General features: G+C 44.7%; 1 protein-coding gene across 2 annotated transcripts in view; it reads right to left on the bottom strand.

Annotated features, from left to right (window-relative positions):
- The window catches only part of MAOB (monoamine oxidase B), a 118,417-nt gene that overhangs the window by 6,246 nt on the left and 96,075 nt on the right, over positions 1 to 16,096 (bottom strand). For both annotated transcript variants that reach the window (NM_001001864.1, XM_013986071.2), the window contains 6 exon segments: positions 1,106 to 1,203; positions 3,750 to 3,807; positions 4,771 to 4,824; positions 6,046 to 6,142; positions 12,607 to 12,766; positions 15,154 to 15,303. In NM_001001864.1, the coding sequence (NP_001001864.1) occupies positions 1,106 to 1,203; positions 3,750 to 3,807; positions 4,771 to 4,824; positions 6,046 to 6,142; positions 12,607 to 12,766; positions 15,154 to 15,303 (617 nt within the window).

The raw sequence follows: 16,096 nt of genomic DNA on the forward strand, positions 1-16,096 counted from the left end.
CATACTCTCAACAGCCTTTTTTTTTTTTTTTTTTGGCTTATTATATTTCTCCTATTTTGTTTAGATCAAGCTCTTGGCATTAAATGATTGCTTGGTTTAGTATTACTATAATGATCATAATAATTACTGCTATAGTATTAATTCATACCTTGTTGTCATCGAGTACAATAAACTAAACACCAATGAGTCACACTTGGATGCACAACACTGTAAATACTAAAAGCCACTGAATCATACACACTGCATGGGTGAATTGTAGGGTATGAGATAATTATAGCTCAATAAAAATGTTGAAAATAACTTATGCGCTCATTAACATACTGATTACTGCCTACTGCGTGCCATCTTGTACTTTCTCATACACCTGCTAAAGGTGAGGTTCTGCAGGGGGGCAAGGGGGAGTGGGGCGGACTGGGAGCTTGGGGTTAATGGATGCAAACTATTGCCCTTGGAGTGGATAAGCTATGAGATCCTGCTGTCGAGCACAGGGAACTCTATCTAATCACTTGTGATGGAACATGATGGAGGATAAGGTGAGAAAAAGAATGTATGTGTGCCTGGCTCACTGTGCTGTACAGCAGAAATTGACAAAATATAGTAAATCAACTATAATAAATTAAAAAAAAGACCGAGTGTGGTTCAGAGAACCAGGAGAAGTGTCCAGGAGTTCAAGCAATAACCGACTTGGTCACATGCCATCCAATTCAGCCATTCATCGTGTATAATGTTTATCATGCCATACCTGTTGGCACTTACACTGTGCCATTTGCGGACATTGCACTGAGCTCTAAGCCAAGCACAAAGACACTTCTGACCTGCTAAGCGAACCCTCTCTCTCAATTCCTATTCTCACGCTGCAACCTTCTTTGGCGCTATGGATGGGAATTGCTCCTTCAGAGGAATTAAGAGTAACAAGCACCACCCCGATGCAGAATTGCAATGACTGCCTGAGTGAGATTCACAAGATACAAGGGAAACTGGAGACGTGGGGATTTCTTCCCCAGCATTTACAAGAAACAAGGGAGAAGAACTACAGGAACCTGCTTAGAGTTCTGGGCTCAGGTTCAGCGAACTTCCATTAGAACTGAGCACACTGTTACTCTACCTTCCATACTGAGTCATGATCCCAGGGGGGAAGTAGGTCGTGTAGCAGCCCGCCGAGTACTGCTCCTCGCACCAGTTCTTCTCTTCATAGTGCACGGGCTGCAAGACAGAATGACAAAAACTCAAAGGAGACTCAGAGGAAGCTATCCAGTCTAGAACAAATCAAACACAGTCCAGGAGGCTTCACAGGGGTGAATCAATATTTGCCTTGAAATCGAGTCGTCTTATCCTGAGGTCTGTAGAGATAAGACTTTGGGCAGGGGAATGTTTTTGATAATAAATGTCTTAAAAGTCCCAACGTAGAAAGTTTTCTGGGGAGTTCCCATCATGGCTCAGTGGTAACGAACCCAACTAGTATCCATGAGGATGCAGGTTCGATCCCTGGTCTCGCTCAGTGGGTTAAGGACCGGTGTTGCCGAAGCTGTGAAATAGGTCGCAGACATGGCTCGGATCTGGCATTGCTGTGGCTGTAGCATAGGATGGCAGCTACAGCTCTGATTCAATCCCTAGCCTGGGAACTTGCATATGCCTCGGGTGTGGCCCTAAAAAAGCCAAATAAAATAAAATTAAAAATAATCAAAGTTTTCTGACTTGGCTCATTCACGTCTCAGATATTGTTCATAAACGCAATTGTCTAGCTTCATGTTTAAACTGGCCTTACCAATTTAAAGAAGTCTTTAGTGTCTTGCGGTTTTAAGACAAGTTTACAAAAGGGTTTATTCCTACTTGGGATGGCTGGAGGAGGAAAAAAGTAGAAAACCATGCCTGTTGAGAAAAATGAATGACCAGGTTTATGTTCTGGGTGCAAGTGAGCTTTGTTAAGAGAAGCTAGACAGAAAAATTAATGTTTTTGTGGAAAGTAGGCGCGTCGGCGGATGGCAGGACTTGTAAGCAACTCTGGGTCTGAAAAATATGTTTTTGCCATGAACAGGCAAAACATTAGCTGAGATTCTGCAAAGTTCAAGCTCTTTATTAAAATAACTAAACATAAGTGTTATCATTAAGCGTTATTTTGAAAAGAGAAAATCCACATGGCAAGTCAAGGGAAAAATGGTAGTGTAAAAATAGATTTGGAAAAGATGCTTTGTTTCAAAAATCTGCGGTCATCGATGGGACTTGGGATAGCCATTTGTTTTTTGTTTGTTTTTGTTTTTTGTCTTTTTGCCTTTTCTAGGGCCGCTCCCGCGGCATATGGAGGTTCCCAGGCTGGGGGTCGAATCAGAGCTGTAGCCACCGGTCTACACCACAGCCACAGCCACGCGGGATCCGAGCCACATCTGCGACCTACACCACAGATCACGGCAACACTGCATCCTTAACCCACGGAGCAAGGCCAGGGATCGCGACCTCATGGTCCCTAGTCGGATTCGTTAACCACTGCGCCAGACGGGAACTTCTCAAACTGTAGATTTTTAAAAAAATATTTTTCTGGAGGTTTCTGGTGGCTCAGCAGGTTAAGGATTCAGCATTGTCACTGCAGTGGCTCCAGTCACTGCTGTAGCTTGGGTTCAATCACTGGCCTGGCCACTTCCTCACGCCTCGGGTGCGGCGTGCCCCCCTCCCCAAAATGACAAATTCAAAAGCCACATTTTGACTGGGAGGAGGCAAGTCGCTGCAAAGCCGAGCAAGATAAATGTTCCGGGGATTAGATGAAGCCATGTAGCTGCTCAACTAGGTCATGACATGCTCTGCCAAGATTTGGATTTAAGAGGCTTAACAAGTTAAACATTCTTAGCCCTTTCATCAGATTTTTCCATGCTTTAACTGCTCATTTGTACCTTGTTTTCTACTGTCTTCAAATGCTTCATGGATAACTGGATTTGATAATGGCTTTCAAAAGGTGATTCAATCCATGTCAAAACATTAAAAACCCAGCGCTCTGGTGGATGTAACGAGAACGTCGACTCATGGCTTTAAATATCGATGAGGGAGGTGGTTATGGCTACTGGTTACGGGCCTCTTGGGCCCTTGGACTATCATCAAATGCCCCTGCCGCCCTGCCTCGCTACCCCGTCTCATCCTGCCTTTAAGCCCCTGGTGGGAACTACCTGTGGAACTTGAAGATCTGTGCTTCTTTGGGCTGCCTGCAAAGGTGTCTAGGAAAACCAGCTGACAGGGCTCACATCGAGCTAATCAGCGTCTTCCCTGCTCCAGGAAGAGCTCTTTTTTTTTCTTTTTTTTTTTTTTGTCTTTTTGCCTTTTCTTGAGCCGCACCCGTGGCATATGGAGGTTCCCAGGCTAGGGGGCCGAATCGGAGCTGTAGCCACCGGCCTACACCCCAGCTCACAGCAACGCCGGATCCTTCACCCACTGAGCGAGCCAGGGATCGAACTCGAAACCTCATGGTTCCTAGTCGGATTGTTAACCACTGCACCACGACGGGAACTGCATGAAGAGCTCTGAACTCAGGGACAAGGGGCACACACATTAAGGCTGCAGGGTTGCTAAGCTGCCACCAGCAGAGCCAGGGCCCATCATCTTCTGGGTCAACTCATAAGGTGACCAACTCTGTCGTGCAGATGCCTCCAAGAGGCTCAGGGGAGAAACATGAGCTCCAGAGCCCTACCTGCAGGAGCCTATCCCTGCTAATCCCACCCCAACAAAGAAAGCTCTCTCTCCCTTAGGCAAGGGTTGGGAAGTCTTACGTTCAAAGCTTCTTTTGAACCCAGAACTTTTGCATAGAGGTCGCAAAGTTTCTTCAGCCTAGGAGGAGGGGGAAAAAGACAAAAATGAAAATGAAGAAGGAAGAAAACAGGAAAGAGGTACCTATTATTCCGTCATTCAAAAAGATTCTGAGCTATTGCTCCCACTTGACATTTGGTTTTCATTTTTCAAGACAAGGCACTTGGCTCCAGTTCGGAAATCTTGAATCTACGAGGTCACTGTGTATTAAAGAAAAGGAAGTGATGCATTGACCAGCATCACGGGGGACACAGGACGATTTGTTCATTCATTCAAGAACACATCGTGTACCTCTTGTCAATATCTAAAGCCCTGGAGAGTCTGGGAGGAACGACACATGACTTTTGCTCACCCTCCTCTTTTTCTCCATCCCACTAAGAGGAAATGGGCAGAGGGGAATGGGAAAATTTTCGAATTCTGCTTCTGCCTCTTACATCTATGAGGTCTTGAGGGTACTTAAGCTCTTGGACTTTTTTAGTCTGATCAGCAAACGCGCCTGATTTTTTTCACGAGCGATGGTAAAACAGCGTGGTCCCAGGACCAGCAGCCACAGCAGCAGCATCACCCAGGAACTTGTTAGAAGGGCAAATTCTCAGACCCCATCCCAGACCTGCTATCATGCAGAAACGGTACTGGCAGCAACTGTGTTTTCACAAACCTTCCAGGTGGTTAAGTTTGAGAAGCACTGATATAAAGCACAGGAAGTTCCCAGATCAATGACTGGTACATAACAAATGCTCAATAAATGGTAGCTCTTAAGAACTTTGGTCTCGGGAGTTCCCTGGTGGCCTCGTGGTTAAGGATCTGGTGTTGTCACTGCTGTGGTATGGGTTTGATCCCTGACCCTGGGAATTGTCACATGCCGTGGGCGTGGCCAAAAAAATAAAAAGTTAAATGACAGGTAGAAAGAAAAGGTGGAAAGAAAGGGAGACGGGGTCATGGGAAAGAAGGGACGGAAGGAAGAAGAGGCACATGTTCGCTTACCTTTCTTCTTTGGTAAGACGGGCCAGTTTTCTGGCTTTGTGGGCAAGGATAAATCTAAAACATACAAAGAAAAAAAGGGGACAAATGAATGGCTGCTTCCATCCTGGCCTCATTTCCATAGCTCCCCATGCGCTTAGTGTACAAGTTCAAAGTGAACCAGAAGAAACCAACTCTACGTTACCTTATTTTATGTTGGATGTTTTCCTAGTTACATGGTACATTCCTGACACTAAAAGGCACCTTCTCGTTCTGGGGTTTCAAAGGGACTGAAACCAGATGACGGGCCATCATTTCTGCCTAGGGTCATACCATGACTGACCCTTCTCCTCCGACATGGCTGGTGGTCAACAGGAATACTTCTTGGGTCTCCAAGCCCTCGTTCTTTGGTTCTGTTTTCGAGATGGTGTCTTCCTAGTGCTGAGCCTTCTAGAATTTTCCTCCACGTCTAGCCCTATGATTGTTTTCAACTTAACGACTGGCTTTGATCTCCTTGTTCTGACCCTGAGGCCCATCTCAATTTTGGCTCTTCCAGGCAACCATCCTTCGGGCCAGGTCCTGGCCCCCATGACATCCCCATTTTTGCTGGTCTTGGCTCCTCCCTAGTGGCGCTTGGAAAATCTTAGCAACCGGCATGAACACCACTGATGCCCACACAGCTTCCACAAGAAGCTCTCTTAGTGAAACACCCCAAGTCAAATCTTCATATCATGCGTTCACAAAAGATAGCTTACCAGAATAGATCAACCCTAAACATATCAACCATCACTAAATAGAAGCAGTAAACGAGTAGAACAAAATTTAAAATATTGATATTCTGGAGTTCCCATTGTGGCGAAGTGGTTCACGAATCTGACTAGGAACCATGAGGTTGCGGGTTCGATCCCTGGCCTTGCTCAGTGGGTTAAGGATCCGGCATTGCCTTGCGCTGGGGTGTAGGTTGCAGATGTGGCTCGGATCCCGAGTTGCTGTGGCTGTGGTGTAGGCTTGGCAGCTACAGCTCCGATTGGACCCCTAGCCTGGGAACCTCCATATGCCGCCGGCGCGGCCCTAGAAAAGGCAAAAAGACAAAAAAAAATTGATATTCTAATTCCTTTCTCAATATTTATTTATGCGAAGACATTTTGAAAAAAGCAATAAGATGTTTTCTACTGCTGAATGGGGAGAAGAGTGACATTGGGTAAAACTTTATTGAACACTGTTTGGGGCACATGTATGAATAATATGGGAACACACTGTCAACACAGAAGGTCCTCGCACAGCCACAGGTCACCTTACCCTATGATGGCGGCACAGCTGCCATCAGGCTTGGAATCATCCAACGTGTAGGCGATTGGAGCTTCCTCTCCTTCAATAATCATGCTTCCACAGTAATCTTGGGGTAGAGCAAAATGGAAAAAAGATATTCATTACCCTAGCAAGCTATCCGTCACAATTACAACGAAGCACACCTTCTGCAGCTTGAGAAGCCCAAAGGCTGAAAATAAGGTATATTCTAAATCTATGAAGGCAAACCAAACAGATATCAATACGGAGGCTGGTAGCCAATATTTTGTGGACAATTCAAAGGGCAAGCCCCTCTCTGCATAGAAGCAACGTGATATTATGAATTAATCCAGACCATCACTTAACGAAATCTTGTTTTTCTTGCCGTTAACACGTGTGTCCCCTATTTCCTCTTTCACAAGAAATCAGATAAAGCCAAGGATGTGTTAAAGAAATGCTAGTCCTTGGAGTTCCCGTCAGGGCGCAGTGGTTAACGAATCTGACTAGGAACCACGAGGTTGCAGGTTCGATCCCTGGCCTCGCTGAGTAGGTTAAGGATCCGGCGTTGCCGTGAGCTGTGGTGTAGGTCAGCGGCTACAGCTCCGATTAGACCCCTAGCCTGGGAACCTCCATATGCCATGGGAAGTGGCCCTAGAAAAGGCAAAAAGACAAAAATAAAAACAGAAACAAATTCACAGATTTCAGAACCAATATATGGTTATCACAGGTGAAACCATTGGGAGGAGGGAGGAATTGGGAGGGTGGGAATACCACATACACATTATTGTATAAAATAGATGATTTTTTTTGTCTTTTCGTCTTTTTAGGGCTGCACCTTCTGCATATGGAGGTTCCCAGGCTGGGACTCTAATCAGAGCTGTAGCCACCGGCCAACGCCACAGCCACAGCAACACCAGATCTGAGCCCTGTCTGTGACCTACACCACTGCTCATGATGATGCTGGATTTCCCAACCCACTGAGCAAGGCCAGGGATCGAACCTGAAACCTCACGGTTTCTAGTTGGATTCATTTCCTCTGCGCCATGACGGGAACTCCTAAAATACATGATTAACAAGAACCTACACAGAGCACAGGGAAATCTACTCAATAGTTTGTAATAACCTATATGGAAAAAAGAATGGATATGTTTATATGTCTGATTCACTTTGCTGTTCACCTGAAACTAATACAACAGTATAAATCAACTATATTCCAATAAAATTAAACTTAAAAGAAAAATCACCACAGGGTCCTCCTATCATGGTGCAGTGGAAATGAATCCAACTAGTATCCATGAGGATGTGGGTTTGAGCCTTGGCCTCGCTCAGTGGGTCGGAGATCCGGCACTGCCATGAGCTGTGGTGTAGGTTGCAGATCCTCTGTTGCTGTGGCTGTGGTGTAGGCTGGCAGCTGCAGCTCCGATTGGACCCCTAGCCTGGGAACCTCCATATGCTGTGGGTGCGGCCCTAAAAAGCAAAAAAAAAAAAAAAAAAAAAAAAAAGAAGTGCTAGTCCATTACTGTAAAACAGAAGGTCCTGAATATTTCGCATTTTATGAAAAGCCACTTATTCAATGCTAACTAGTTCCTGATAATCTGGAGACAGAGCAGAGAGTATGTGGATAACTAAAATGTACAGAGAACAGAGTTCCCACTGTGGCCCAGTAGGTTAAGGATCCGACTGCAGCAGCTTGAGTTACTGTGGAGGCGCGGGTTCAATGCTTTGCCCTGAGCAGTGGGTTAAGGGTCTGGCATTGCCACAGCCGTGGCTTAGGTCATAGCTGCAGCCTGGATTTGATCCCTGACCTGGGAACGTCCATATGCCACAGGAGCGGCCAAAGAAAAAATAAAAATAAAAAAAATTTTTTTAAATGCACTGAGTCTTAAATCCTCATTTCTTTTTCCTTTTCTTTGTCTTTTTGTCTTTTTACGGCCGCACCAACGGCATATGGAGGTTCCCAGGCTAGGGGTCCAATCGGAGCTGTAGCCACCGGTCTACACCACAGCCACAGCCACACAGGATCCGAACCGCATCTGTGACCTACACCACAGCTCATGGCAACACCAGATCCTTAAGCCACTGAGTGAGGCCAGGAATCGAACCCACAACCTCATGCTTCCTAGTCGGATTTGTTTCTGCTGCGCCACGACGGGAACTCTTTAAACCCTCATTTCAAAGAGGACTTCCAGAACAACTTGGGAAACAATTTCATCGCCTGGACAAAAGTGCTTTTCTCATTCCCCTCTTGAACTAAATATATGTCATTTCTACCAAAGCATAGGATAGAGCAATGTTGGAAATGTCAGGGCAGAATTTGAAATGTTATAAGAAGGAGGCTGCTACAGAGCACCACTCCTCCTGCTCCAGCATTTACTTGCAAATCGAGGTTGTTTGAACAAGATGAAAGGCCTTGTAACAAATGTTGTATAGAAAAATCCAATGAAAGGGTTTCAAAATGGGAAAGAACGGAACAAGAACTTCGAGGGTATGCACTGCCCCATCTGTGTGTGAGTGACACACCTGTAAGCCTTTCCACCTGCACGTGCTTCTCTCTCTCTCCCCCCGACCCTCCCCACCTTGCATCCCTGAGAATCAATGTCCTGGCCAGCCATGGGATTGCGGTGCACCTGCACGCCCCTCAAATGTCCTGGGGCTAGGAAAAACATTGAGAAAACTGAAATATGGGAAGGAGAAATGTTTAAAGTCTCTCCCAGAACTCAAGAAGACATAAGTATACAAGAGAACTAGCTAAGAACTACCTTGTTGTAAGAAGAGAGGAGGAGTTCCCGTCGTGGCTCAGTGGGTAACGAATCCGACTAGGAACCATGAGGTTGCAGGTTCGATCCCTGGCCTCGCCGAGTGGGTTAAGGATCCAGCATTGCCATGAGCTGTGGTCACAGATGAGGCTCAGATCCCACATGGCTGTGGCTGTGGTGTAGGCCAGCAGCTGCAGCTCTTATTCAACCCCTATCCTGGGAACCTCCATATGCCATGGGTGCGGCCCTAAAAAGCAAAAAAAAAAAAAAAAAAAAGTACAGTACTGCCACGAGATTAGATCACATAAATCTGTGTTCTCCCAAGTGGAGTGTGCACACCTAGATAGTGGAGAAAGATATCAGAAATTCTTATTTCAATTTCAGCTTTTTTCTATCTCTGTATATGTTATAATAAAAATACTTCATTTTTTCAGCACTCTATGTGCATAACTTAGGAATAGATATATTCAGTGGTAGTCCATGTTTCATTTTTTTTTTCTTTTTACGACTGCACCTGCGGCATATGGAAATTCCCAAGCTATGGGTTGAATTGGAGCTGCAGCTGCCGGCCTACACAGCAGCCATAGCAACACCGGATCTGAGCTTGCGGCAACACTGGATCCCACTGAGTGAAGCCAGGGATGGAACCCGCATTCTCACAGAGATAACGTTGGGTCCTTAATCCACACACAGGAACTCCATGATGTTTCATTTTTTTAATATACAGGGCTATAAAAAAATATTTGGAGCCCAGCAACAAAGATCAGTGGAAAGAAATATTGGTCCAGAAAAGCCCCATGTGCATATATTTCATAGTATGATGAAACCATCATAAACAAATTTTTAAAAACGAGCACAAATTTTTAAAAATTTGAAACACATCCAGAAAAAAATTAAAGAGCACAGGATAAACAGATAATTTGCAAAACGACTTAACATAGCCTGAAGCCTTATTAATGATAAAACTTACAAATCATAGATGTGGGATATTTTCCCCTACTGATTGGCAGAAGGTTAAAAATATTATTAGCTGGTCTACCCAAGTCCATTGACTTCATAATTCTACTTTTATAAATTTATCAAAAAGAAACGCTCCTATTCAAATCTTCAGAGCCATTCAAAGGAAGCTGTTTATTGCAGCCGAGTGAGTAATAGCAAAAACTTGGAAACAATCGAAATGCCTATCATCAGCATACCTACTGGGTACCTTTTGATAGAGCCATCCAGTGAAATGCGGTTTCATCGTTGTTAAAGTGAGGTTGATTTAAATGCACTGATGTGGAGAAATGTCTATGACATACCATTAATGGGAAAGAGCAAATTTCAGTATAACATGTATTGTGTTTTTGAAAAAATAATGCTTTGGGGAAAATATATAACATTTATTTAAATTATATTTGCATATAAATATTATTTACGTATGTATTTATGTATGTATGTATGTATGTATGTATGTCTTTTTAAGCTGTACCCACAGCATATGGAAGTTCCCAGGCTAGGGGTTGAACTGGAGCTGTAGCTGCTGGCCAGATTCGAGCCACATCCACAACCTACACCACAGCTCATGGCCACACGCCGGATCCTTCACTCACTAAGCAAGGCCAGGGATGGAACCTGCATCCTCATGGACACTAGCCAGGTTCATTTCCCCTGAGCCACAACAGGAACTCCTAACCACCACAGTGTCTTTGGGGATGGCATTGAAATCTGATGCAAAGCAAAGACCCTGTTATGAGTTAACCTCCTCGGCTTTTATTCCCTTGCAGAATCCTTTTACAATATTGTTATTGAATCACTTATCAACGGAACCGGAATCACACCGGATGTGAGTTTTGGAGCCCTCCCCTATAGTTCTATAATAGCCTAGGTAACAGCCACAGTGTACTCAATACACTGTAATGCAGTGCTCAGTTTACAAGACTGTCTTCCTCCCAAGTCTGGATCTTCCTGGTAAGGAAACATGCCTTTGAATTCCCAACACTGAGCTCAGCACCTGTCATACAATAGGCGCTCTATAGGGGTCTGTTGAAAAAAACAGATAAATATGGTAACACAAAAGAAATTGAAAATGCTTTGGGGGAGTTCCCATCGTGGCTCAGCAGAAATGAATCAGACTAGTATCCATGAGGATGCAGGTTCGGTCCCTGGCCTCGATCAATGGGTTAAGGATCCGGTGTTGCATTGGGCTGTGGTGTAGGTGGCAGATGTGGCTCGGATCCCAAGTTGCTGTGGCTGTGGTGTAGGCCGGCAGCTGTGGCTCTGATTTGACCCCTAACCTGGGAACCTCCATGTGCCGTGGGTGCGGCCCTAAAAAGACAAAACTAAATAAATACGTAAATCTATCCATCAATCAGGTGACCTGAGCTTAGCGCCAGCAACCTCGTCATGGCGGGTCACTGCACCGTTCTTTGCAAAAGGTAGATTACTTGCTCAACGGATGTGCCAACCCAATAATAGCCCTAAATAGAATTTCCTGCAAAGGTGGAGAATTCGGAGGCTGCAATGTGTTGGGAAAGAATAGATACAGGAAGAACTGCCCTAAGGTAGGAATAAAACGAAACCTTCCTCTCCCTTCTGCAATCTAGCTCCTTGCTTCAGTCCATGCTTTCCTTTGCCCTCAGTCCCAAGCATACTGTTCTCCTACGTCCTCCACTTGGAAGAAAATAGATGCGATGAAAGTAAATGCGCTAAGACTCTGGGTTGTGCTATCCAATGGGTAGCCGCGAGCCATGTGTGATTTTTTTTTATATATATTTGAATGTAAAGCAATTAAAATAAAGTAAAATTGAACAATCCAGGTCTTCATTCTCACTAGCTACATCTCAAGTGTTCAATGCCCACACACGTGGCTAGCGGCTGCCGTACTGGACAGAGCCACGCTGGGACATTTCCATCGCTGCAGAACCCAGCACGTTAGCGGGCATCCTGGTAATGCCCTACCCAGGACAGCAGTACACTTACTGAATATATATGAATGAACAAACAAATGGAATTTCATAGAGTCTCTCTCTTTTTAAATTTCTTTTTTTCTTTTTAGGGCTGCACCCACAGGATATGGAGGGTCCCTGGCTAGGTGTTGAATAGGAGCTGCAGCTGCTGGCCTACATCACAGCCACAGCCATGCGGATCTGAGCCACGTCTGCGACCTACACCACAGCTCAGGGCAACACGGGATCCTTCACCCACTGAGTGAGGCCAGGGATCAAACCCGCATCCTCATGGATACCAGTCGGATTCGTTTCTGCTGCACCACGATGGGAACTCTAATTTTATAGAGTCTGATAAGACGAGACGTTGCCTGGAAATTTTCAGAATCCCCACCTTTGTGAATGGCTCTATAAACTCATATGTTAAGTTGTATTAGAAAATATTAATAACCTGTTTTCATAAGATCTTGTGAAAGGGTTAAGCAAACTATGTTGAATGATAAAAAGAGTTGATCATATTCCTTTTTCTTTTTTGGTCACCTCACAGGATATGAAGTTCCTGGGCCAGGGATCAGATCTGAGCTGCAGTTTCGACCTATGCCATAGTTGTGACAATGTCGGATCCTTAACCCTCTGTGCCAGGTCAGGGATCGAACCCGGGTCCTGGTGCTGCGGAAACGCCATTGATCCTGTTGAACCACAGCAGGAACTCCAAGAGTTGATCATATTCTAAAGGAAGTTAATTCCATGAGTTTGTGCTGATGTACCATGGAATTGTACTTAGAGCCTGGCTGAATGTTGTATGCCTGGCATTCTAAGAAAAACAGTTACATGCAAATGGGTGACTTTGCACTAAATGTCTTGGCCCTTCTAAAAAGAAAAGTACTCACCCTTATGCCTCCAGAAGGGCTCTTTGTAATAAACTATACACTTGATGACAGAGCCCAGAGGTACACGAGTGATGAGCTGGTTTCTCATCATTGGCAGAGGGGGACTGAAATGAATCTTCATGCCCAGGACAGGAGGAATGGCGCTAATCACATACTTAGCCTGGAAGCAAAAGAGCATGGTTAAACATTGGTGCTGGGTTGTTTTTCCTCTTTTTCTAATGTTTCTCCCTCACTTTACCCTCGTCCCCCACTCAGTCTCTTCCTAGAGACTAGAAGGGTCTCATTACAATCAAAATGAGCTCTTACTGATCTCTTGTTCAAAACCTCCAATGACTTCTGATCATATCTGGAGTCAAAGCCAATCTCCTCACAGACACTTTCAAGGTCATACATGAAAGGGACCCCTGTGACATCTCTGACTCCATCTTCTGTTACTCTTCCCCTCAGTCCTCCTAGTTCTGCAATTTTGACTACTTTGCTGTTAGATGACCTTATTTAAAATTTCATGAGTCAAAACCACAATGAAGTATCACCTCACACCAGTCAGAACGGCCATGATCAAAAAGTCGAGAAACAATAAAGGCTGGAGAGGGTGTGGAGAAAAGGGAACCCTCCTACACTGTTGGTAGGAATGTAAATTTGTACAACCACTATGGAGGACAGTGTGGAGGTTCCTTAAAAAACTAAATATAGAGCTGCTACATGATTCAGCAATCCCACTCCTGGGAATCTATCCGGAGAAAATTATACCTCAAAAAGATACATGCACCCCAATGTTCACAGCAGTACCATATACAATAGCCAAGACATGGAAGCAACCTAAATGTCCACTGACAGATGAGTGGATAAAGATGTGATACATATACACAACGGAATATTACTCAGCCATAAAAAAGAATGAAATGCCATTTGCAGCAGCAAGGATGGACGTAGAGGTTATCATACTGAGTGAAGTAAGTCAGAAAGAGAAAGACAAATATCATATGATACCATTTATATGTGGAATCTAATAAAAATAACACAGAAGAACCTATTTAATAAAACAAACTCAGAGATTTCAAAACCAATATTATGGTTACTATCCGTTGGGGGAGGGAACAATTGGGAGGGTGGGAACAACATATGCGCACTACTGTATAAAATAGAGGAGGAGGATTAATGAGAACCCACTGGATAACGCAGGGAAATCTACTCAATAGTTTGTAATAACCTACATGGGGGAAAAAATGGATATATTTATATGTATGACTGATTGACTTTGCTATACATTCAAAACTAATACAACATTGTTAAGACAACTATACTCCAATAAAATTGAATTAAAAAAAATAAAACCGAGGAGTTCCCGTCATGTCGCAGCAGAAACGAATCCAACTAGGAACCACGAGGTTGCGGGTTCGATCCCTGGCCTCACTCAGTGGGTTCAGGATCCGGCGTTGCTGTGGCTCTGGCGTAGGTTGGTGGCTATAGCTCCGATTCGACCCCTAGCCTGGGAACCTCCACATGCTGTGGGTGCAGCCCTCAAAAGCCAAAAAAAAAAAAAAAAAAAAAAAAAAATGGAAGGAAGGAAGAAAAGGAAGATTTTCAAAAATAAAACCTTTCAAATACAGGAAAAAAAATAAAATTGCACAACTAATCATCCTACCCCACCTGGCGGTACACCCCCTCCACTTCCCTGCTTGGCTTTTTCCACAATATTTATCACTAACTGGCCTAAGTCTGTTTTTCGACTCTCTATTTGATTACAACTTTTCTCCTTCACTAGAATCTAAGCCACATGGAGGCAGAGAGAATTTAATCTGTTTTGTTCACTGCTATGTTCCCAACTCCCAGAATAATGCCAGGCACATAGGAGGCACTTGATATTTATCAAATAAATACATTCTTTGGTTTTCTAATTATGTAGGAACCCATACAGACGGTGATAAGATGTTTTTTATAAATCTTCCCCACCCTCCTTTACACGCAGAAATATTTTGGTTCTTTCCGAAAGGATAGAGGTAGCTTTTTCACTTTTTTCTTTATTAGAGTGTAGTTGATTTACAGTGTCGTGTCAACTTCTGTTGTACAGAATAGTGACCCAGTCATACGTATATATACATTCTTTTTCTCATATTTTTTTTCTTTTTTTTTTTAAGGGCTGCACCCGCGGCATATGGAGGTTCCCAGGCTAGGAATCCAATCAGAGCTACAGCTGCTGGCCTGCGCCACAGCCACAGCAACTCAGGATCTGAGCAGCATCTCTGACCTACACCATAGCTCATGGCAATGCTGGATCCTGAACCCACTGATCGAGGCCGGGGATCGAACCCGCAACCTCATGGTTTCTAGTCGGATTCGTTTCTGCTGAGCCACGACAGGAACTCCTCTTTTTCTCGTATTGTCTTCCATCATGGTCTACCCCAAGAGATTGGATCTAGTTCCCCGGCTTTTTCACGTTTGGCAAAGGCATCATCTATGAAGTCTGGAATAGTCTTGGCTGTATTTAAGGTCTGCTTCATCTTTGGGATGCTGGCCTCTTCCCCCTGGTTTAAAGCTCTTGGTTACCTCGTACACCTCGTGGTTTAGGGTCTCCACGAGGACATTTTCTCCTGTCTGGTCAATGTGGACCACAGGCCTCTCCAGCTTCACTCGGTCTCCAAGGAGGTCCTTTATCCGCTCGGTCACTTGACCAGATCCGCCCACAAATTTCCTCTCCTGCAAAGAAAAAAAGGACTCAAGAGGTGGGTAGGAAATAAAAGAATGGATAGAAATTGCTCCGTTGCTGGTTTTCCTCATCTATCTTTACTGGGAGAGGTAGGCAGTGTCATTTTGCTCTTGTGAACAGTAGGCGGCACTGTTGTTGGCTAACTAGTGCTTGCTGGCTTTCAATGAAATGACAGGTTTTCTAATAGTCACCTTCCAGGCTAAATCCCGTGGACCCCAGGCCCCAAAGTCAGCCAGACATCTTCAGCCTGACCCCCATGTCCCACCTGCCTGGCCACTACCCTGGCTCTCTGACCTCCCTGCAACCTTTGAGTTGCTGGGCCACCACTTGCCTGGGGACACCTAGGCTTATTTCCCCCTTTGTCGCTACCCAGGCTCAGAACCTGGCTGATTCACTCACCCCTCAACGCCGGGGCCAGCCTAGTCCTTGTTACAGGCTGTCTGTCTCACGCCAGGGCCAGGTATCTGCTGTTTCTGTGGCCACCAAGGTCATTTCACCTCACTCCACCACCTATCCAGAGCCCTGCTAAAGCTTCCAAATGTTCTGCATGATTGTGCATACAGCGGAGCCGACGGCCTCCTTCTCAATTTTCAGTTCAGTTGATTTTTACTTTTTTAAATTAATTATTATTTTTTTTTAGGGCTGCACCTGCGACATATGGGGGTTCCCAGGCTAGGGGTCAACTCGGAGCTATAGCTGCTGACCTACACCACAGCAAATCAGGATCCGAGCTGTGTCTGCAATCTACACCAGATCCTTAACCCACTGAGCGAGGCCAGGGAT

The sequence above is a fragment of the Sus scrofa genome, chromosome X (assembly GCF_000003025.6).
Source record: "Sus scrofa isolate TJ Tabasco breed Duroc chromosome X, Sscrofa11.1, whole genome shotgun sequence".
In the NCBI taxonomy this organism is placed as follows: Eukaryota; Metazoa; Chordata; class Mammalia; order Artiodactyla; family Suidae; genus Sus; species Sus scrofa.